At 47.5% G+C, this 23,871-nt stretch overlaps 2 protein-coding genes across 19 annotated transcripts in view; one reads left to right on the top strand and one right to left on the bottom strand.

The window, feature by feature from the left end:
- Positions 1 to 70: 70 nt before the first annotated feature.
- Positions 71 to 13,566, bottom strand: BTBD18 (BTB domain containing 18). The gene is made up of 2 exons (XM_069107639.1): positions 13,418 to 13,566; positions 71 to 2,723 (listed from the first exon to the last, which is right to left on the bottom strand). Exons 1-2 carry the CDS (start codon positions 13,539 to 13,541, stop codon positions 700 to 702), a joined length of 2,148 nt encoding a protein of 715 aa, XP_068963740.1. The 5' UTR covers positions 13,542 to 13,566; the 3' UTR covers positions 71 to 699.
- Positions 13,567 to 19,567: 6,001 nt separating this feature from the next.
- The window catches only part of CTNND1 (catenin delta 1), a 52,443-nt gene continuing 48,139 nt past the window's right edge, over positions 19,568 to 23,871 (top strand). For 5 of the 18 annotated variants that reach the window (XM_069107651.1, XM_069107648.1, XM_069107650.1 and 2 more), the window contains exons 1-2: positions 19,568 to 19,742; positions 20,037 to 20,104. The gene's annotated coding sequence lies outside the window, so the exon portion shown is untranslated. Of the gene's footprint in view, positions 19,853 to 20,036; positions 20,105 to 23,871 lie in introns of all 18 variants that reach the window. The other 13 variants (XM_069107655.1, XM_069107652.1, XM_069107649.1 and 10 more) reach the window with 5 other exon arrangements.

The raw sequence follows: 23,871 nt of genomic DNA, 5'->3' as shown, positions 1-23,871 counted from the left end.
TGGGTGCCCGGATTCGATCCCAGGTGTTCTCACACGCCGTGCCACCGGCCGCCCCCACGGTGCCCTTATTTATAGAGGCCTTTCCTTCCCCCACTCCCCCCCCACTCCTCCCCCCGCTGAGAGCACAAGCGCAGCCACTGGGAGGAGTTAAAACTGTTTATTGAGCCAAGTGCCATCTCCTAACTCGCTTCCTGGAAGTGAAGAAACGCCCCTCCTGGGTCCCAGCAGGGAGCCATCTGGACAGCCGGAGGCTAAAGACCTGAGAATGTCAATGAAGGACTAGAGATCCTGGAGGGGCTTTTTCCTGCCCCCACCCCACCCCAGACTAGGCCAATCTGGCTTGGGCCAGGCCCCTCCCTCCAGCTCCCGTTACACAGCCTAGTTTCAGAAGTGATGGGCACAGTCCATGCTGGGGGCCCCCTCATTCCACAGTGAGGCAGAAGGGGCCCTCCCCCCCCCCCTTTTAGGGAATGGCTGTGAGCCAGGACTCACTCCCCATCCGACCCAGCCTTCCTCTTCCTGTACCCAATTCCCAGAGCAAAAGGAAGGTGGGCGAGGAGTGGGTTCCCTCCAAGAAGGGCCCCTGACAGGGTGCGGTGTCCCTGTCTCATTCACGTGCTCAGGTCCATGCTACCTCTGCTGCCACTGGAGCCCTGCTAGCCTCAGTGAGTAACTTCCACCCAGCCCGGGCGCCCCCGGCTACGTCAAGACATCCACCTCCGTTTCTGATTCTGAGGAGGGGTCGGGCCACACAGAGAGGCTGTGGAAGGGCACCTGCCCGACCTGTGCCGTCCAGTCCACTACATCAATCTCCCCTTCTTCCTCCAGGCTATCGGGAGACAGGCCCAGCTTCTCTGAGTTTTCAGGCTCCTCCTCCTTGATCTCTGGGCATGCCACTACTGGGTCTCCTTCAGGGTACAGAGTGTCATCAGTGACAGAGGGTTTCCCAAAGCCAGCGTCCACCCAGCTGGAGCAGGGAGGTGACAGGTCTCCATACGGTGCATGGAAATGGACAGGGGACTCGGTGCAGAGTAACTTCTCTCCCTGCCCATCTGCTTGGGGGCTGGTAGATCCGGGTTCTGAGGTCCACGTGGTAGGCATGGCTAGTCCTTCCCCTTCGCTTACATGAGAGGCCACAAGGGGGCTGAGGGGCTCTACAGACCCCTTCTCCTCTCTGACTTTAACCGAGTCCTTCTCCAATCCAGCAAACTCTCTTGGCCACAGCTCCACATCTGGTAAACACCATTCTTCTCCTTCTACCCAGTTCTTTTCAGGATCCGTCAGGGGATAAGGGGGGGTCCTCGAGATTTCTGCCCTGGGACTCTCCAGGGAATCTACGGGAGGGCCGATGTCTGAGTCACAGAGCATGAAGTCCAAGATTTCCTCTAGCTCGCTGGTCGCGGCTGCACTGGTTATTCGGTATTCTTCTGCCTCACAAGGCTGACCCAGCAAGGCCGGAACAAACCCGTAGGGCTCTCTGCAGTCTCCACCCAATAGAGCTGCTTTCCCCACCGTATCAGGGATGTCTGGAGACTGACTGGTAGGCATCATTGTCTGCTGGAGCCTGGAACAGGCCGGGGAATCTAAGGGGCACAAACCGATTTCAACAGATGGCTTGTCCTCTTCCACGAGGACCACCCCAAAGCCCTGAGTCTCCTCTCCAGATTCTCCCCCTGGCTCCGGGGTCTGGTGACTCTCTTGAGAATCCCTGGAAGAAGATTCCTGGACCACCTCCCAGCAGCTGCCATTAACAATCTTGCGCAGCTTGACCCGTCCAACCTGTCCTTCCTCTGCAGGGTCTGAGCTAGGGGCCCTAGCATCAGGGCTGCGCTTCTTACTGCCGCCCATCTGGGTCGGAAGGGAGGGACTGGAGGGCCCCTCCAGAAGCCTGGCTTTTCCTGGCCCCTGCTCCTCTTCTGGGACCTCCTTGCTCAAAGTCTTCTGTCTCCAGAGGCGGCGGCTCGGTGGGGGCATGGGTGTTGAACTGGACCCTGTTACAACACTGAGGGCCTTGGCCGGACAAACATCAGGGGAGAGCTTTGAGCGGCTTAGCCGAATCTTCCTAGGCAGCAGTGGTTCATCTACAGCGGGGCTGGGGGGTAAGAGCTCTGCAGTTCCAGGGCCTGGCACCCTCCTGTTCTCCTTGGGCCCTTGATCCAGGTTCTTAAGGGAAGAACTTTCTGCTTGTGTGGGAGGGCAGATACTGGCCTTCCCCTTGATTGGGAAAGGGCCCGATATCTCTGACAAGTTCTCTGTATTCTGCCCTCTGCTCTCCTCCTGGGGATCCTCCTTCCCTAAGAGCTGCAGCTTTCCAGCCTCAGGGGGACAGGCAGCCTGGGGAGGATGCAGGGGAGTGCGGGGTTGGCGGTTAGGCTCACCCACTTGGGTAGAGATTGGGGCAGTGGGTGGCGGCTGCAAGCATTCCCGATTTAAGCGTCTGCCCTGTGCTGCCCGAACCAGCTTTCCACCTTCTAGCTGCAGGGACTCCAGCTCTGAGACTCGAAGCTGACGGGCAGCTAACAATACATCTTGGGCTTCTTCTCGGGAAACTTCCATCTCTGAGGTGTAGAGAAAATCTACCAGCTTCCGAAGAGTCCCAATCTTCAGGCCTCCCAGCTCTAACACCACCTTTCGGCCCTGGACAGGCCATTCCCTTTGAAGACGCTCAGTGAAGAAGGGGCTGCAGGCCGAGAGGATGCAGCAATGAGCTGGGACTGCCTCACCTGGAGGAGAACCCACCCAAACATGGCAGCGTCACAAGCAGGCAGCTGTGTCAGTCAGTAAACAAATCACATACCCTCCCCTATCCCCCCATCCCCCACCATGGAGTCTCCAATTGAAAGGGGAATCATCTTTGAATCACCATCAGAAACAGAAAGGAGGTTAAAAGTGCATTAGGATCAAGCTCTTTACTATAGAGAGAAACAAAGCCTAGCTAGAAGGGAGGAAACTTACCTATGGTCTCGAAGTGAATTAGTGGCAAGAAGGCTGCTGGGATATGGGCCTTCCTCACTCCTGAGCCAGCATTCCCTCCCAAGAGACCACAGCCTAAACTACCCAACCGGGCTTTTGCCTTCCCAGAGAACAAACGTGACAAGCCAAGCCCTGGGCCAAATGCGACAAAGCCACCACAAAGGCCTTGAGAGAACTGCCCGGGACCATTTTCCTAGCAATGGCCAGGCAACGTAGAGGCCTAGCTCCAAGGGAAATATCCCTACTATACCTATAGCCCTGTGCTCCCGTGCCATGACATCAATGAAAGAGGAAAAGGACCCATGTGTCCACAGGTCTTTTTAACAGTTCTTTCATTGTGGCCCAAAATGGCAAACTCGAGGTTTTCTCTTCGGAAATTTAATTATGGTAATATGAATGGAATGGAATAGTACTGTGCTATAGAAAATGACAAAACAGGTCCAGAGGACACTCAGAAAACTTCTATGAACTGATGCAGAGGGGAATAAGCTGAACTAGGAGAATAATTTAAGCACATGACATCCACATCATAGAGAAAAGTAGTTGGGAACTGTCAGTGCAACGATAAATAATGAGTCCAGAAGTCTGAAGAATTCCAGCACTCTGCTCCCGCTGCAAAGGGGATGAAATTAAACAGAACACACATTTTCAAATACAGTTAATACAGAAAATTGTTTTGCTGGACTATGCATACTTACGAGGAGGCTTTTGTTGATGTTTACTGAAGTCAAGAAAACGGGAGGCAGAGATTATAAATGCATGTAAAAATAAATTAATGCACTTAACAAAAAGGAAAAAAGTCACAACTCTTAGGGCAGACTCCTGTACATATGAACTTATTACTAACTGGCCTCCCTTCTTCCCTGGACACCTACTGCACCCCCTTTCTCCTTCGTCCATTAGAATATAAGCTACCTGAAGGCAGGGGCTCTTTTTACTTACATGTATTCCTAGCACTTAGAACAATGCCTGGCACAAGGCAAGGGCTTCAGAAATACTTGATTACTAGCAGCTCTTCACTGCTTTTAACTTCCCAAATCTGATAGCCTTGCCCCCCCCAGTTCTAACTTTGTAAATGAGTGCCCACCTGACACCATACCCCTGTAGTGGCCCTATAGCACCTTCCATCTTCCAGGAGGCTTTGTTAGCCCACCTTAAGTAGATGGGGGAAGGGAAGGGGGACCATTCCAACCCAAACATTCCGTCAAGTTCTCGGTGCTCTGCCTCCAGCCTTCCCTCCTCCTCTCCCCACAAGCTTCAATTTACTTGGGAGCAGGGGGAGGAGGAGAGGGGTGAAAGAGGGAGTGGGGAGAAGTATAAAGGGACAAAATATGAGTCACATCCCCCTCAACCAGTTATAGTAGTCAAAGATCCCCACAGGGAGATCCTGCACTCTGGCAGAGGGGCCAAGGGTAGTGATAGAGACCACACCGCTAAGAGCAAGGCTCCCAAAAGAACTCAACAAGCTCCAAGGCTGCCCTGAATCAAATTAAGGGGATAACGAGTAGGAATCAAGCTAAAGCTTACATTTGGATTTAAAAATACACTTCCCAAGTAATGAGTGGGGGCAGCTTGGTGAGAGCAGTCTGTAAAGTCTCTGGCCTTTTCAGTAGGGGGCAAATGAGCTAAGAGGTGAAAGGCCATGAGCCATTTATGAAGCACCTAGGCTTTGCACACATCATCTCCAGGGATCCTCTGAGAGCCCGGGGAAGTAAGTGTTATTTTTGGCATCATCTCCATTTTACTGTTGAGCAAACTGACATGGACAGAAGTAAAGTGACTTGCCCAGGGTCACATGACAGTGAGTGCTGAAGGCCAAATATGAATTCAAGTCTTCCAGAGCTCTGTGCGCTATGGCACCTCTAAATGCCTCTGTGAAGGCACCGCATCTATGGCATTCTTATGAGGTGACTATGAGCGCTAATGCAGTAGTAGGCATGGTATCAGGACTACAAGGGTGGTGTTCTACCCTGGTCAGACCACGCCTGCAATAGAATGTTCAGTTTTGGTGACCACATTTTAGAAAGGTCATTGATAAGTCAGAGCACATTCTGAGGAGAGCAACCCAGATGGTGACAGGCCGTGAGTTCATGTAATCAGAGGTTTGGTTAAAAAAAAATGCCCCCCAAAACAGTTAGCCCGGAGAAGAGGAAACTTAGGGAAGACCTGTATGAAGTTTGGTAGAGTGCACTGAGCAGCACCAAGGAACAAACTTGTTCTAACTTAACTAACAAAAACAACTCTGAACTGGGAAAGACTTCAGCACTCTGATCGGTGCAATGACCGACCAGGATTCTGGGGGGAAGAACTCAGGGTGCAGGTGGAAATGTATATTTTTTGGCTATCACCAAAGAGAAGAATTTGTTTGCCTGACCATGCTTATTTATTATATTTTCTTTTTCTTTTCGCCAATGAGCAAGAAATAGGAAGGAGAGAAAATAAGATTTGTGTTCATTGAAAAAAATGAAATTAGACAAATGAAAAGAAAGGGTAGATGGCCACCGCAATATGCTTTAGAGAAAACTCCTGCGGTATAGATTTGATCAGATGGCCAGTGTAGCCACTCTGTGACCAGAATTTGGGGATTCTGCCTCTTAGGCCCGTGTTTCTTTCACTATAGCATTATCCTGAAACATACATTCAACATAGTGAGAGTATATAATACATGTATGCGATATATGCAGTATCCTCAGTGCCTCTGTGCAGCCAGGAAGATCTGGATTTGAATCTTGCTCCTTGACACCTGTTAGCTGTAGGACCACTGGCAAGCCACTTGAAATCTCTGGGGAATCATACCTGGAGGATCTACCTCAAAGGGCTACCAGGGGATCAAATGAGATCAGTCGCTAAAAGTCCTCTGCCCCTCAGCAGTCATTATCTCAGTCCTTTAACCTGCAGGAACAGCAGCCAGTCATTTTGCTGGGTTCTACTGCCCCTGGTGGCCCAACCACAGAATTGCCCGGCACAAAATCACAGCTTTTTACCCATCAGTTCATTCAGTGGACATGCTAGCAGCCCTTGGGAGGGGGCTTTTAGATGCAAATCCACAATCCAGAAGAGGGTAAGAAGCTCCAGTGGGGAAGTCCAAGAGAGAAAACCTGAGAATCTGCTCACTAAGACTCTCATTTTCTCAATAAAGTATATTTGTATGTGATTTAGGGCTGGAAGAAACATTCAGAGATGAGTGCTCTCATCTGACAGATGAGGAAACCCGAGGCCCACAGAGAAGCGATCTGACCAATGTGACAGCACTAGTTAAGTTGGCCCCAAATTCTGTGTCTCCAAATTAAGAACCCCTGCCACCACGGGACAGCGGTCTCCAGCTGGTTGTTACTAATGTACCAAAATGTTTTTAGGAAGCAAAGAGAAAAAATCCTTACTGTCCCACCAAAAAAACAATCCCTACACTTAGCACAGACTGATCTATAATCTGCTGAGTAACAGAAAGTTTTACAGGCATTTCAATGCCCACAAGCCATCTGCAATAACCCCCATTGTTATTTTTTTTAAGAGAAAGGTCTAAGCACCATTCACCATCAAAAGATGAGACCTCCAGCAGTCTCAGTCTCAAGAATGGGACCAGATTTCAATAGGTCACCCATGATGCCAAGCAATAGTGACCTAAGGGAGCTACTGGGTTCAATAATCTCAACATGGATGGCACAAGAAACTTTGCAATGATCTGCACACATCGTCTGATGTCTGTATTTTGACAAGTAAGTGATTTCTATGTTCCAAGTCTAAGTGGGTCTTTATCTTCTAGAGAAGATAAAGGGGCTCAAGGAACACCTATCCAGAGTCCATGTTACCAGGTACCATAAAGTGATCCCCTCAAATGGAAACAAGGTTTTCATGGAGGGCAAAAGCAATCTGAAGTGGCAGACATGAGGCTGGAGAGCAGGACAGAAGCCAGTGACATTCAGAACTGTTCATCAACAACACCTGTGTCTTGTATGCCTCTCTACTGTTCTTTTGTATACGGAAATGTTTATGTTTGTTGTTGATTGTTAAATCACAACAAAAAGAGGCAAAAAAATCCAACAAGCAACTATTCTAAGTGAGTATTTCCAATTAAGAACATAACAAAAAAATCAGCCAGGAACCCCTGGGCAATAGGGAAAGGAGGGGAGGGGGAAGGAACCAGCAAACCCAGCACCGGTCTAGGGAAACAAGGTGATAGCCTCCCAGAACAGGGGCAGAGACATAAATATAATCTCTAAGACTTTGTGTCTGAAAGCAGCAAAAGCAGAAGGCTCACGGATGACCGGAAACCTATAGCAGGATCACTGCAAGTACTAGGGAGCAGCATCGATCAGTGGTCCAGGTCAGAACGGTCACCCCAGTGCTCCAAGGCCTCTGCTCAGAGAAGGCACAGAAAGCCCTGAATATCCAGTGTTCTGAATCTCAAAGATCCAGGGGTAGTCACCACTGGATCCCAGGTGACCCTAGGGGTAAGACCAAGGCAGGGTCAACCACATTACCCAAAAGTACACAGGGGACAGAGCCCGTCTTCAAGAAAATCTCAATTCAAGAACCAAAATTTGAGAGATGAGTAAACCAAAGACAGTGACTGACCAGTATCAAAAATTATTGCAAATCTAAAAATCCCACAAAAACAAAGAATTCTATTAAAACTGTACGCAGAGCCTCAAAGACAAAAAAAAAAAAAAACAGATTTTCAACAATACCAAAAAGAAGTGAGAAATAAAGAAATGAAACAGCTTAGAAGAAAAAGTGGTAAAACTTAGCTAAGTGATAAATTCCCTGGAAACCAAAAGAGTAAAAAAGAAATTAACTACTCCATGCAACAAGAAATATTAGAACAAATCAAAAGAGTGGGGAGAAAAAAGAAGAAAATGTAAGACATTTGATATAAAAAGCAACTGATCCAGAAAACAGGTCAAAGAGATAATTTACGAATCATTGTACTCCCTAAAAATCCATGCATGACCCCAAAACAAAAACCTGAATAATCCAAGAAATGACAATTAACACAGCCTAGATCGGTCAGAGCCAGGGCAAAGGAACCCACTCATCAGCTCCTGAAAAAGACCCACTCTCCCCCAAATCCAGAGCTCCCAAGCAGCCAGAATCTAGCAGTTCAAGTACCAAGGAACCAGTCAAGGTCTATCACATGAAACCTGGCAGCAACTACTTTAAAAAAAGAGAGATGTTAGAAATACAATGTTCTAAAAGGCAAGACACAAGCTTATAGTTCATTCTTCTAACTTAACCTACAAAGTTGAGTATGACTCTCCAAGGGCAAAAAATACCCTTTGGAATGGAGAGGACTTTCATGCATTTCAGAAGAAAAGCCCTGGGCTAACTAGCAACTTTGAAATGCAAACAGAAGAGGCCAGAGGAGCCTAGAAAAGGAAGGTCATTGGAGTGCTAAAAGGGGCAGTACATAATATAGTACTAACATTCTAAAAGGGAAAAGAAACCAAATCCTTCAGAACTTTAAGTCTTTAATGGGCACTGAGGGAGTGAAATCAGAAAAACAGAGGACCTGTGAGGAAGGGGCTGGAGGACTGGTTCTATTCTGAAAAGGAGAAAGAGAAGGGTGAGTAAGAAGAATGCACTAGTGCAGAAAGAAGGAAGAACAGGGTAGAACTTGCAATTTCTCCTAACTGGGGTATATGAGAATAACAGTGTAAAAAGCATGGAGGCAGGGGTGGGAGGAGAAACACAGCACATCAGATGAAACCTCAGTCTGAACGTACACATCAACAGGATGATGTAGAAATACATAAAATTCAACAGTCTGGGTTGTTTGGGGCAATAAAGACACCCAGGCACTGAGCTCACTGAGAAAGGAAAATGTCTTGGAGGTTAGTAGGTGATGGGTAATGTAAGAATCTTAACTGTGTAATAAATACAGATTGAACGAACTTCCCAGAAGGAAAGGTCACTGAATGTCAGTGGTAAGGGTAGAGGGACATGGCAGTGGGAAGCAAAGAATATTCGGACCCAGCATCCTGACTATTTAGTCATGGAGTATGAATGAAAGTAGGACCAGTGCAGCAAAAGGGACCAGTGATGCCATGTCATCAGGAGGGAGCCAGGTGTCAGTGAGAACAAGATGCACGGTTAAGATACACACAAGTTCGTTACTTATGAGACAGAACACAGTGGGAGGGGTGATGGGCACGCTGAAGTGGGGCGGGGAGTCACAGCCAGGGAAATGGGTTTGTTCAATGACAACCAAGGGTTTGCTGAGGTCAAAACAAAGAATATCACTGAAACACTTTTAAAATGTGTAGAAAAGAGCAAAGTTCAGAAGGAAGCAGAGATAAACAGGATAATTTTAAAAGTTGGTGTGGTATCATATACTTTAAAAAAACAAGCAAAATGAAATGGGATATTTTCATGTTCTGCTGTGGACATGAAAATGCTTTTCTGGTTTTTATGTTAAAATTTTAAAAATCAAACTAAAAATTAATATAGGAGCAAACAGAGGCAATGGCTTTGATAATATAATGGTTAGGGCACTGGGCTTGGAGTCAGGAAGACCTGGGGTCAACTCCTGCCTTAATATTGATTAGCTGTGAGGCCCTAGGGAAGTCACTTAATCCTCTTGGTGACTCAGTTTTCTCATCTCTAAAAATGGGCATAATATGGCTTTTCTCACAGGGCTGTTTTGTCAAATGAGATAATGTGAAGTTCTCTGTAAACTTTAAGGCACTACTACATAAACGTAATCATTATATTATTGTTACTACTGCGGGGAGTCAGCAGAAGTAAGTGATTTACAAAGAGCAAAAATAAAACATTTCTGAAAGATCAACAGATGAAGAAGCAAAGGCAATTTTATCTTTAAAGCATGCTACAGGCAGCCTGGACATAAGAACAGGAAAGAGAGGAGCCTGGGAACCCTATCACTAACCTGGCCTGGAGGTGAGATGACTTCACTTATCCAGCTCTAGTGCTCTGTCCCTCTGTCTCTCACTCTCCTGTCTTTGTCTCTCTCTGACAAAAGTAAGACAACTTTCTTAATCTGTCCTGAAAACTTCACCCATCACAAGTGGAGGGTCCACCAAAGGGGAAATTCCTCTCCAGATCTGGCTGTTGATTACAGGGAGGTTCAGATTTCAAGACTGGTTGCTGGGGTAAAATTATGAAAACTGAGGGTTGACCTGACAACTTCCTCCTAGAGCTTATAAGAAAGGACAGGAAAGATGCCCATATTATTATTTTTTTTTTTGGAGGGGGAAAGGCAGAGCAACTGGGGCTAAGTGACTTGCCCGAGGTCACAGGGCTAGTAAGTGTTAAGTGTCTTAAGGCCAGATTTGAGCTCAGGTCCTCCTAACTCTGGAGTCGGTGCTCTATTCACTGTGCCACCTAGCCACCCCTAGAGGGCCATATTCTGCCAGCAGAACCTGCTAGCAGATTTTGGAGGAAGGACAGGTAGCATCCCAAAGGACTCCAATTCCATATGAGAAATAAGTTTGGGAAGGATGATTGGAAATTTTGAAGATAGAAAGGGAAACAACTCCAATAAGGAGGAAAAACAGGAGTTGGATAGAGACTAGACTAATGTAGACACATGGGGAACATACTAATTTAATAATTTTCAAAATTAACTAATTTCAAAATTAACTTTTGAATATCACTGCACAGAGGAGAGAAGTACGGAAAGGTCTCAGAGAATGAATCCAAAGTGCTCTACCAACAGTCCCCAGGGTGCGAAAGCTCAGAATGAGCTGAGGCTGCCAGTGTGGGTACTGACAAAAACAAAAGGGGTTTTAATAAAAACAACATCCTTCTCTCTCGGTGCTAAGAGAGAAGGACGGCAGAAGGAAGAGGAGGGCTGCTCAGGATGGGTGGGAAAATGCTGCCCGATGACAGAAGACAGGTGATTGCTTTTCAGTCGGTATTTTGCTTGTTTTTCTCTGCCAAGAAGAATGAATGATATCTGGGTTGGAAAGGGCAGAACAAACATGTCTAAGAGGGAGATGAGGATGGAGGAGGAGACACCTATCTGCCCTTAAGCCCAGGTGAGGGGCCCCTAGGTGCAACATTCTCAGAGCAAGCAGACACAACGTCAGTGACATCAGAAAGACTGGTGAGCCAGATGGCAGTCCTGGAGAAGGGCGATGCCCTCCTCCTCCAAACTGAGAAGAGAAGAGAGCCGGCAAACTCCAGGTCAGTGACTTGGCTTCAGGGTCCTGGGAAAATTCCAGAAAGGGTCATTAAAAAGATGCTTACTAAGAATCTGCAAAAGGAACTGGTGGCTCCAAGAGCCGGCAGGGCTTCATTAACAAATCATGTTACCCTAATGGTCTTCCCTTTTGTGGCAGGGCGCAAAACCAGAAAACCAAAAGAATGCTAGAGATAGAGGTTTCCTAGATTTTGTAACACTCACTAACATTTCTATAATGCTTTAAGGTTTGCAAAATGTCAACAAACGGCATCCTGTTTTATTCTCCCATCAATCCAGGGAGAAAGGTGCTAGGGAGAACTTGCCAAGGGCCATATTAATCTAGTTTCAGGCTGGATTTGAACTTGGGTTTTCTTGATTCCAAATCCAGTTTACCCACTGCCAAGGAATACATCTGATCAAATATCTCACAGGATTCTTGTGTGAGATTTGGAACTGAGTGAACGTCTGGAATCAAAGAATCACAGGGAGGTGACAGATGTTTTGATGTCACTTGGCAAGAGGCCTCTGGTGGGGTGCCACAAGTATCTGTGCTAGGCCCCTGGTTTCATATACAGAGTATCCCCAAAATCCTAGTTTAGTTTTAAGTTATCAGAGAAAGTTTAAAAGCACTGAGTAGCTGAGCTGGGATTTAAAATCAGGTTGTCAGACCCCAAAGTTCCATTGTGCCATACCCTAGGATGCTGAACACTTTATCAACGATAAGGATAAGGGCATACTTGAACGCTGGATAAAAGTCAAGAGCTACAATGAAGGTCAGAGCCTTCAGATGGATCTAACAAGATGAAACTCAATGGAAACTCTCATTCTTAGGTTTAATAAACCAGTCTCACAAGTACAAGGGGGAAGGGGTGCATGATTAGATGGCAGTTGATCTGAAGAAGATCCTGAGGATTTTAGTGGACCACAAGCTTTTTCTGAGTCAGCAGGGTGATGTGGCAGTCAAAAATGCACATGCTATATTGGCCTGCCTTAGGAGAAGTATGGCTTCCAGGAAAGGTTATCAACCACACTGGCTGCAGCCCTGGTCAGAATCTTGCAGTCCATCAGTTAAACTATCCCCTAGAGCAGCATGGTTTGTGAACCTCTTTCAAGGGCCCATAAAAATCTTTTTTTTCGGGGAGGGGGTCCTGTTTTCAGAAGTATTTTCATAATAAATACTAAGATATAATTCGCCTACTAAACTACCTCCTTGTCCAACTGCAGATCTATAAAAGGCCAGATTTTCTTCACACACTTCAATCAAAACAATATATCCAAACAGACTGAATGTAGAAATGGACAAGAAAATTCAGGCAGTTTTGATGAAGCCAGCCATTAAGGAGATTTGCAAATAAGTAGAATGATGCCCTTCTTCTCATTCAATTTTTTGTTTTGGAAAAGTTTTTCATAAACATAACCTAAAATGTAATGGTTTTATTAGCTATTTTTAAATGGATTAATACATGAATATTTTAGACTTCCATCAGTTTTAGTTTTGCATGTGGCGAATGTTAATATAAGCTGCATAAATAAAAGCTCAATAAAAATTAAGAGTACGGACCAAAGTTTGAGAACTGCTGCCCTAAAAGAACTTCCTGGGGCCTCTCCATTCTCTGGGACTGGTCCACTATTTTCAGGAAAAGCCTGAGCCACTGCTTCTATTGACTCTTTCCTCTCCAGCCAAAGCCTCCACCCTATATTCCTAGACTTTCTTTCTTTTCCCTACTCCTCACTGGTTCTGGATCCAGGATTAAAATTGTCCCTGGATGGGGTGTGTCAACCTATTCTCCTCTGGCCCCATTCCCTATCCTGGTAACTCTGAGGTCCAATGTACCTCAGTTCCATTAAAATGTCAATTGTGCTTTGAGGACAGGGACTATTTTCAGTTTTAATATACAAATCCTCAGTGTTCAAGTCAAGACTTGACTTAAAGTTTAATAAACGCTTTTTCATTCATTCATTCTTGACAAATGAAGATCAATGGAAAGAGCCAGGATGCTTAGCTAGTTTGGGGGGGGGGGGGGGGGGGAAATCTGAGGTTTGCCAATGCTTGAATTGGAAGCACTGGGTAAAAGCTGTAAAGATATCTAGAAAACCATTTCTAATCATTAGAGCGATCCCCAAACAGAAGGGCATGCCCTGAGAAGTAGCGGGTGCACCCTCACTGAGCATGTGCCAAGGACGTCCTCAGAGGCCCTCCCTTTCAGGTCCAGGCCAGGCTAGATGGTCACAGGGGCCCCTCCTCACCGTGCCCAGTCCATCCCCCGGAGAGTTTTTCTACTGCACCCACCAGCCTCTTACCTTCTGCCTGCAAGAGAACATCGCAGAAGATGCCGCTCTGCTGCTGGTGATGGAGCTGGAGAAAGGCCAGCCGGAGGAGCCTGGGGTTCCTGTAGAGGATTTTGGGGCTCTCGGGAGAGCACATGATGACAGCCCCAAACACACTTGTGTCCGTTCACGAATCAAGCACCTGTGACCAAGACACAGGCTTTAGAAACAGTTGCGCTTTATCCATTTTTTTAAAAACTGTGAAACACTAAGCGGAGAAAACTCACAATGACGCAGCCCTTCCCCCACCACAGCCCAATGGGACAGAAGGCGAAAGCGCTGTGCCACCATTTTACAGGGGAGCAAACCGGGGCTCAGACAGCACCCAGCTCTGCCCACTCCCACCAGGGTCTCCAATGGTGAGGCTGGGGGGGGGGGGGGGCCCCGAAGTGGCCCCGGCCCAGCGGGGGGGGGGGGAAAGGCGGCCCCCCGGGGCCCCCCAGAAGCGCCCCTGGCCAAGGTGGGGGCGGGGTAAGGCCGGCTCCCCGGGCCCCCCAGAAGCGGCCCTGCCCAACGTGGGGGCAGGGTAAGGCCAGCTCCCCGGGGCCCCTCAGAAGCCCCCCTGCCCAGCGTGGGGGCAGGGTAAGGCCAGCTCCCCGGGCCCCCCAGAAGCGGCCCTGGCCAAGGTGGGGGCGGGGTAAGGCCGGCTCCCCGGGGCCCCTCAGAAGCCCCCCTGCCCAGCGTGGGGGCGGGGTAAGGCCGGCTCCCCGGGCCCCCCAGAAGCGGCCCTGGCCAGCCTGCCGTGTCTGCGCCAGCCAGCGTGGGCTGCAGCCAGGTGGCCCCACTGCAGGCTCCCTGAGGCGGACCTGCGGCCTGCCTGGCGGGCCCCACTCCGAGCTGCTCCCAGGATGCTGGGCTGCCTTCCCAGGGCAGGTCTCAGCGCACACTACGGCACCATGCGGGAGGGGGCCGGCTGCAGGCTGCACGCACACGCGGCCGAGCCCCCATCTGCACCCGCCTCCCTGTGCCCGCACTGCCCAGCACCGAACGTGTGCACACGGGGGCTGCCCGAGGCCCTGCACAGGGCCCGCCGCACAGAGGAGGAAACTGAGGCCCGCGGGCGGGCAGCGCGGCGGTGCACGGGCCTGCGCAGTCCGATCCCCACCCTCACGGCCAAGGCGGGCCTCTTGTCGCGACATGCAGCCTTCTCTGTCGGCTGCGTAAAAGCTATTGGGGAAGGCAAGGGCACGAGAGCTAGGCCCGGAAGGGCCGAGGCTCTCAGCGGCGCGACCCAGCTAGCCCCTTCCAAAGAAGGCCCGCTACAACGTAGGGGCGGCCGGAGGGGCCTTGGGGGCTGGCCGGCCTCAGCCCGCTCATCAGACCGAGGAAACTGAGGCCCGCGGGGGCTGGCTCTTCCCGCACGTCGGGCCTCACTTTACCTGCCTGGCTCTTACGCTCCCCACTTCGGTTCCTCGATGGACCCTCGGGGCGCTCCAGGGCCCCGCCCCTCCTCCAGGCCAAACGTGCCAGGTCAGGAGTGCACCCACAGCACAGGGCTGGCAGCTTTCCCTTCCCCTAGGACCCCATCCCGCTCCACCAGGCCCAGGCGGGCGCTTCACTTCCGGGCGCCCCCCTGGCACTGTCCCTGCTTCCCGCCCAGACCACCAGCTAGCCCCTTCCAAAGAAGGCCCGCTACAACGTAGGGGCGGCCGGAGGGGCCTTGGGGGCTGGCCGGCCTCAGCCCGCTCATCAGACCGAGGAAACTGAGGAAACAGATAGCGCCGCGGGAACCCGGGAGCCAAGGTGGGCGTGGAAGGAAGGGCGGACCCCTGCAGCGCAGGGGTGCCTGGGAGGGTGGGCGGAGGCGGGCTCTCACCATCGTCGGGACCACGCTGGGGCCCCCTCGGCTTACATCGTGCAGGTGCAGGCGACGGCCGCAGGGGGCAGTGCGGGGCAGCGCCGTGCAGCTGAGGGCAGCAGACAGGGTGGAGTGGGCAGGGGCAGCGCGGGGCACACGGCTCCGAACGCGCGGCGCCAGCGCCGAGTGGCCACGTGCTCCCCTCCCCCCCCACCCCCGCCGCCGCCACCTCATCACTTGATTGGAACGGGGGCCCGGGCGGCCACACCCAATGGTCTTCACGGGGCCTCCCCGTCGAAATCCTCCCCCTCCGATTCTGCCTGGCAACGCTGTTTCTATTGGCTCCGGGGCACCGCCAAGGCCCAATCGCAAGAGGAGAGCCGGTTTGGGCGGGAGGAATGAGGCTCCGTTTCTCAGGCCTTCGAGGCTGAGACGGCGGCGGCGGCGGGGGAGGGGGCGCGTCGCGTAGCCAAGGGGGCAGCTCGAGCTCAACCTGGGGCCCCCACAGCTTAGGCTGAGTGTCGGGGTAAACGAGAGCCCCTCCCCCCGCCCTGCTTGCCCTCAGGTGCCACTCGGTAGCGCGCCGGGAGTACCTGGGAAAGGCTCCCCGCGCACGTCCTCCGTTTGCTCTTGTGTAAAGCGAGGGTGGGGCCGTGGCTGGAACCCAACAAGCGCCGCCCCGACCTCGGCCCCCTGGGGGCTCAGTGCCCTCCTCTGTGGGCCCTTGGGCCTCTCCCCCTTCTCAGACCCCACCCCTGGGCCGGACCGGTTCCTCGGCGCTCTAGGTGCGGGGCGGGTCCGGTGACCCTCCGGCCCGGCCCCGAGGGACCCACAGACGGCCCCTTTACGAGACTCCCGTCCGCTTCCGGGGATCCTGGGTCCTCTTGCCTCCCTTCCCAGGGAAGTGGCCGGGCCGGGGCCTCCACGGGTTCCGAGGGCCCAGCCCGAGGCGGCCCAGTGCCCCTGCGGCCCCCGATCCTTGGGCCAGGCGGCCTGACCTCGTGTGATTCTGTCTCATCCAGGGCGGAGGAAACCGGGGCGTGGCCGCCCGGAGATTCCCGAGCCCGAGGAGCCGGAGCAGCCGGAGCAGCCGGAGGGTGAGTATGAGGCCCGAGCAGGCCGGCGCGCCGGACCCAGGGCCCCCCCCCGCCCCCCGAGTGGGCCAGGCCAGCCCAAGCGGGAGCAGGGAAGGTCGGCCGGAGGAAATACACAGGCCGCGCCACGGCCAGCACGTGGGCTCGCGCCGGGCCAGGCCCAGCGCCCGCCACGTGGCTCCGGCCCCCAGCTGGGCCCTCCCTAATGACCTCAGACCCGGGCCGGCGAGAGCGGGGAAGGCGCAGCCGAGAGGAAGTGGGGCAGAGGGGGCAGCCCCGCGCGTGTAGGGCAGGGCAGTGCGCGCGGGGAGCGGGCCGGCCTCTAGATTCCAGCCCGGATCCGCAGAATCCATAAAGAAGACGACCAGTGACGGCCCTACTCAGCGCCTCACACGTTTTGGGGGCCGTCTGCCCGCCAAAAAGGGCCCGGGAGACGGCTTGAGTGTTTACTCTTCATCTCTTTAAAGCAGACTGATGTGGCATAGTTAGTTATCTTATGTGCATATGACTACATGGTGATTTAATTTATTTTTTAAAATTCAGGCCCCTGTCTGTTTTTACTTTTTCTTCCTAATCTTGACTTCACCAGTTTAAATGATCAGCCTGTGTGTTTGTGCCTGCTGGTGGTGGTTCTGAAACAGCCTTTGAGAGTTTTCAAGTTGAGTGAGAAATATGTTATATGTGTATTTTTAAGAATTAAGCAGAGAATTTTCTCTGTGCTCATAATACAACTTTGCCTCTTTTTGTGTTTAATGCAATTCAGCCAGTATTAGGCACCTGCTATATGTAACAAACCATGGTAAGCACTTGGTATAAAAGAAAAAAATGAAAGAAACAAAAAGAGCTTACATTCTCCTGTGGAATAAAACATATATATGTATAAAAATATATATATATATATATATATATATATATATATGTATGTTAAGAAAGAGAAAATATTATGAAGCAGTTTCCCACCTCTCCTCCCACCCCCAATTCTTTTCTAATTTTATGTAGAGCTGGTTTCTACTCAGTGTTTAGAAATCTTTATTTAGAAGTGCAGGTTAGATAAATTTAATTAAAAATTTTTTTTTTACCATATTTATTTGGTGATCTGCTATGCATCTTTATTTTAATGTTATTTACAATTTCATTCCCTGCAGATTAACTTTAAAGTTTTAAAATAAAGCCACTTTTAAACACTGACTTCTTGGTTATGCCCTTTCATGAGCTAGCCATCAGTTCATGTGACTGCTCCTATCTGAGCTAATCTAAAGCAGTTTTGCAAGTACAGTAATATATGGTACATCACATATTCCTTTAGATACTTTCTGTTTTCTCCAGGAAGCCATGTTGGTCTAAGCAGGAATCAGTCAGTCATTCACCTAACACTTATGATGTGCAATGTATTGTGATTATCAGTTCTTAATACTATTTGTTGATTGCAATTTCACTGTTTGGGGATTTTTACATGTGTTTTTCTCAAGACAGCCAGAAGGAGTGGGAACAGCCTTAGTTTGGGAACCTGAGAACCTGGGTTTTAAAGCTGCTCTGCTATTTAAAGAATTTGTGACCTTGAGCAGTTCACTTTGCTGGCTTAGCTTCAGTTTTCTCTTTCATAAAATAAGAATGGACTTAGAATGATCTCTAGCTGAGGTCTCTTTAGCTCTAAACCCTATGATTCTCTATCTGACTAAATCTTCATACTATTCTTCCAAAGCTATCCAAAGTCATTACCTCTGAACCATCATGCTTTTTTCCCCATTCCTATTAAAAAAATCTTAAGCACAGGCATTTCACGCCAGGGGACTGGATTTAATGTTCATGTGCTGGTTATGTTATATAGGGTTCAAGGAGCAGTGTGGCATAGTTAGGCTTTCTGGAAGAGGTGGTACTTGAATCTTGAATTGGACCTTGACCAATGAATGGAGTTTAGATTGTCTGAGAAGAATGAAGGAAAAATTAGTTTAGGGGGAATATCCGGAGTCAAGCCATGAGAGCCAGAATGATTGGCTGTTCTAGGAATAGGGACAAGATTAACCTCTTTGGCAGGGCGGGTTCTTGCCTGGGAGCTGTGAGATAAACTTGGGCCAGTGGGGCGGGGTGAGGTGGTGAAGGGCTGGGCCCAAGGTAATGCACTTTGTCCTGTCTGATAGAGAGCCACTGAAGGATTTTACAGGGTGGGGAGTAATCCGACCAGAAAACCAGTGTTGGAAGTAAATTAATCTGAAATTTTCAGATATTCTTCTCAGACATTGGGATTTTTTTTTCCTTTCAAAATGAAGAGGAAATTCTCAATTCAAATAATTTAATATTCAGCAAATATTAGATTCTATGAGCTGAATTATGTACCAGAAACTTAAAAGGCTCAGTTTCTGCCTTTTAGGACCTGACATTCTAAGAGCATCATTTATGCCAGACATATCAATATGTTAGAAAAAAAAAAGGAATGTAAATAACTCTTTTCTGTAGTCCAGTGTTGAGATAAACTAGCAGTCATGAGGCCACCTCTGCCTCAAGTTCCAAAAAACATGTACGACTCTCTTTGAGATTCCCTCAGTTGATTTATCCGGGCAGTTTCATAGTCTACACTACTTGTCCTTCTATATGGTTCACACATTTTTTTTTATTGGAAGAACAAACACTGACATATACTAAAGACTCTAATCAGCCCAGGAATCAGTTTCAATTAAAAAAAATGAAAACAGTGGAATTGAGATTGACTTCACAGAGGACCCTTCCTAGTCTCCCTATAATTGAATTAAATACCTTCTCTCCCCTCCCCATAGCCAATGAAAAAATAAAGAATAAATTGGTATGTACGTGGACAGCTTATTCGTAACTATTTATTGACAGATGCCTGGACATCCGCTGCGATTTGAAAGCAGGGAGAAGGGGCTTCTGGAGACAGAATCTCCAACAGTTCCATCATCAAAGAGAACTCGGGAAATAGCTTAGGCTTTTTTCTATGGAATGATTTTTTAAAAACCAAACACCTTTTTTTTTTTCCATTCAGGCTCAGGCCTTGCCACGGTTCCTCTAGGATTGCATATCCTCTGCTTTTGCAGTATATATGTAGATATACATGTTATATATATGCATATGTATTTTTAAAAGTTCTGTGTCTTTTTCAGTGTGTGTCTCTCTCTCTTTTTTTTCTAATTCCTATAATAAAGTTTCCTATTGGATAAGGTCAGCTCCCTGATTTATGCCTGGTTTCTATTGGAAGCGCTCAAAGGCTGACATCACTTAGGAAAGCGAGGGGGTAGGGCTGGCAGACCAGTTTGTCACCACCCAGCCTGCCTTGCCTTTGGCTGGGTGCAACTTCCATTTTAGGTGTTGGATCTGGGAGGAAAGAAAAAAAAAGAAGAGGAGAGGGAGAGAAGGAGAGAAAGAAGAGGAAAGAGCCGTAAAGGAGGAAGAGGTGGAGAAAAATTAATTGCATTATTGTTACTTGTCTTTCTCAGCAATATTGGCAAGGATTTGGGCTCGTTTTTGTCAAGGATTGCTTTTTTACAAGTCTGCAGATGAGGTGTATGTGTCTGTATAATGTGTACAGAGGGGGCATGATAGGCTAGCCAGTTGAATTTTTAGTTTTTGTTAACTAGAGGGATTTTTAAAAGGTACTGGATGTTTGGGAGAAATTCAGCTAGGCTGACTAATTTTAAAACAAAATTTTCCTCTCAATTTTTGCTACTTTTAATTTTATTTTTCAAAGCAAAACAGCAAGAAGGAACAAACTTCTGGGTCTCCAGCGCTGGGAGCTAGTCGAGCAGCTCCTGAGGGGTAAGAGCGGTCCTGTGAATTTGCTTCTTGGTGTATTTTCTGACCATGTATTGCCTTCTAGGTCTAAGTGAACACATTTACATAACCTTGGGTAACAAAATTCTGAAAGTTGGATTTTGGTGTATTGTGTGTGGGTTGAGACAGGAATTTGTCTTGAGGTCGAAAGCTGGTTTCACAGATGGCTTTTCATATGTTTCAGAACTGATTTTTACTTTTTGCCCTGTTTGTGGACGTGGAAAGTTGCAAGGAGATTTGCAGCTTAAGCTGGGGGTGGTCCCCCCCCCCCCCCAGAGTGTGATTAAACTCCCCTAGTCTGGTTCAGCCTCATGTTCCAGGGTGGATCCCGTTTTTACTTTTCCAGGTGCAGTGGGTGGGAGCCTCTTTCTCTAGTACTGGCCCTGCTGCTTTGCCTTTTAAAAGAAAACAAATGGATCCCCATTGACTGCATTTCCCTTTTCTTAAAAGTACCTTGGGTTTCTAAGACTTTTCCCCTCCATTCCCCCAGAAAATCTGCAAAAACTATTTTGGGATTTTGGAATTAAGAGGTCATTTAGTTTACTTGAGTGAAGGAGAAAAATAGTTTAGAAATGATTTTGTTTAGGGATGATAGGTTAAACAAGGTGAGCAGAAAATTCTTCCATACCAGTTTCCAATTCATTTGAAGAATTTTAAAAGGAATAGTGTTTTAAAAAAAAAACTGAAGGTCAGTTTTGTGGGTGAGTCGATTTTTAGTGTGTTTCCTAAAAGATCAGAACTCTGTAGTTGAAGGGCAATAACTTTTTTTCCCTTATTTTAAATCTTTTTTATTTGTGAGGTACTTTTTTAATATGTACTTCAACAAAACTTTAATTTATCATGTAGTTAGATCATTAGCTGAAGACTGAGACTTCCTTTTGACCCTTTTGCCCTTTTGATATCGATAATCAGAGCTACTCTAAAAATTATATATGGAATTAAATTCCTAAACTAATTGCAGCAAGACGGGCCTTAATTCAGTGTCCTTAAGTACTAAATTACCATACCTTTAAAAGTTCCATTCATGTTTTTTTCTTTCCCTTTTAATTAATTACTTTTTTTATTGCTTTTTGGAGGGCAGTTGGGGGTAAGTGACTTGCCCAAGGTCACACAGCTAGTTTTTGTTTTTTTTGTGTGTGTGTTAAATGCCTGAGGCTGGATTTGAACTCCGGTCCTCCTGACTCCAGGGCCTGTGCTCTATTCACTGCACCACCTAGCCGCCCCTTCCTTCCCTTTTTAATTAGGAAACTTCCCAGAAAATGTTTCTACACGAAAAACTAGAGGGTTGAGAGAGTTACTTGCTTTGGGGTTTCAAAATAAAATGGTATTTCTTCCTTTTCTGTATAATGCTCAGGACCAAATTGAAGTGGTTCTCATGAGCCTTATCAATCCTTCTTTTTTCCTTGACGCCACTGTCTAAATTTAAAAAGAAAGGATGGCACATTTATGGGGAATACATTAGGAGATGATGGATTTAGCCTTTTGGGCTGTAGTTATTATTTGAATAGGGGTGTAAGAATTTGGAGTATTCATCTGTTTTTCTGCCTTAACTTCAGCCTAAGGTTCTGAGTAGGTTTTTGGATGACTGATCAGAATTGCTGGTTGGCCCATTGTTCCCCTAAACCTTTAAGTGGGTATCTGTTGAGAAAGACATTTTGAAAATGGAAAATAGGCTCTTGAAGACTGGGTAGTGGCAATCGGGTTTTGGCTTTAAGTGGACAGACACAGCACAGTGATAGTAGGAGCCAATTTAGTGTCTAGAACAGAGGTTCTTAACCTTTTCTGTTCAGTCCAGTGAAGCTTAATGACCTCAGAATAATTTTAAAAATTAATAATTGAAGGAAATGCCAATTTTTAGTGAGACATTAGTAAAAACAATTTTTTCCCCACAGACCCCCTTGAAACAATATATCCTTTGGTCCTTGGACCCCAGATTAAGAAACCTCTGGTCAAGAATTAGTGGAGGCAGCTGTAGACATTGTCATTGGCCTGTTAAAAGAGGAAGGAGACTTGTCTTTTCTTTTATCTCCTATTATATTAGATTTTCACAATAGTATTGTAGGAGGTTCAGAACTGGGAGAAAAGGTACCATAGGGGCCCTCTTTTGGAAGTTAGGGGAACACCCTCCAGTTTTAGTGCAGGCTAAGTAGGTATATTTTTATGTTTTTGTTTTCACCTTTGTATTAATGGCCCCTTTGATAAATGATCCGGTGCCCTTTGTTCTTGTGAAATCTTTCAGAAGAAGGTAGGGTGTTGTGGGGCTTCTGTTATTTTTTTTCCAGGAGTGTTGGAACCAAATTTGGGGCAAATTCCATAATTGTGTTTTCTTAGGCCATAGAGAAATGGAACTATAAAATCTGCCTTTACCTGACGTGGAATTTAGAGCTTCTACTGCCATTTTAAGAAAGTTCCAAGTGGTTGAAATCTGGTTGTCCTATTCCCTGAGGAGATGTAGGTGACAGTCTTGTGAATGTAACTAGTCCTTCAAAAGAGAAGTAAGGCAGAATAGCTGCAAAGAAATGAACCTCTTTGGGCTCATTAAGAGACTACGAGTTGCCCTGAAAAAATCATTATATCCCACTTCTGATACTGAGTTCCCCTTTTTTACTTCCACTTCCCAGGCCAAAAAAAAAAAATAACCCTTGGAAATGGCATGATGTTTGCATCTTGTTCAAGGTCCTCACTTGACTTTTCCATGTTGTTTTAATGTATATAATATTCCTGCTTATTTCATCAGAGGAAAACCTATTAACTATCTACTCTTTCCATGATGGGGGACAGGAGGCTGGGCTGCTCTTTCAGCCTTTTGATGAGTAAACTTGCCTTCTGTGCAGCATCTTGGTCTCACCCATGGCTTTCCTTCTCCAAAGAACCTTTATGTGAAATGGGCTGGTCTTTGCTTTCTTAGTCATTAGTCAGGCTGCAGGGATGGGTTGCAGATAGATTTGTATTTGGATATGGGATCCCTGAGGCTGTGGTACAAAACCTTGGAAGAACAGAATCTAAATGTAAGTAAAAACCTCCCAACCTTTTTGACTGTGTATTCCATATTCACCTTTTAAAACCCATAGTTGTTGACCGAGAGTTTTAGTTCTGGCTCCCCCCCACCCCCCCCCACCCCCCCATTGCATGCCTTCTAGTAAAAATGTTGTGAAATGCATAGTTTTAAGTCTTAGTCTTTGGCCTAGTTTACTACAGATCTTTGGAAGCCACTGCTGCCCTTCATTAGCATACTTAAACTTGATTAGAACTTTTGATGTGGCTTTTCTCTTTGGAAAGAACCAAAATGCCTTGTTGGAGTCATATGATAAGGGTATGTTTCAGTATTGGTTATATAAATTTTCTTTCTTTTTTTTTTTAAGAGAGGGGAGGGCAGGGCACTTGGGCTAAGTGACTTGCCTAAATTCACATGGCTATTAAGTGTTAAGTGTCTGAGGTTGGATTTGAACTCGGATCCTCCTGACTCCAGGGCCAGTGCTCTATTCACTTCGCCACCTAGCCGCCCCTGTTATATTAATTTTCTACCTGAAATAACTTTCTTTGCTGAAATAATTTTGTATTTTTGTAAATTTGGAATTAGTACATTTGATTATGAATATTTCTAGAAGTGTGGCTAGACAGAACTTTTTTTCTGACACTACTTTATATGAAATAATGTTCCCATTGCACCATCACTCTGATATAGGAGGGCTTTTGTTCTTGTGGCTCAGTAGGAGTGTTTTTCATCCGTAGCTACACATGACAAGATGAAG

Source organism: Petaurus breviceps, unplaced genomic scaffold, assembly GCF_028583685.1.
Source record: "Petaurus breviceps papuanus isolate PSGF00001 unplaced genomic scaffold, PetGlider_PUasm1.0 90195, whole genome shotgun sequence".
NCBI lineage: Eukaryota > Metazoa > Chordata > Mammalia > Diprotodontia > Petauridae > Petaurus > Petaurus breviceps.
The sequence above is the reverse complement of the archived record's forward strand: the minus strand, read 5'-3'. Positions and strand labels throughout refer to the sequence as shown.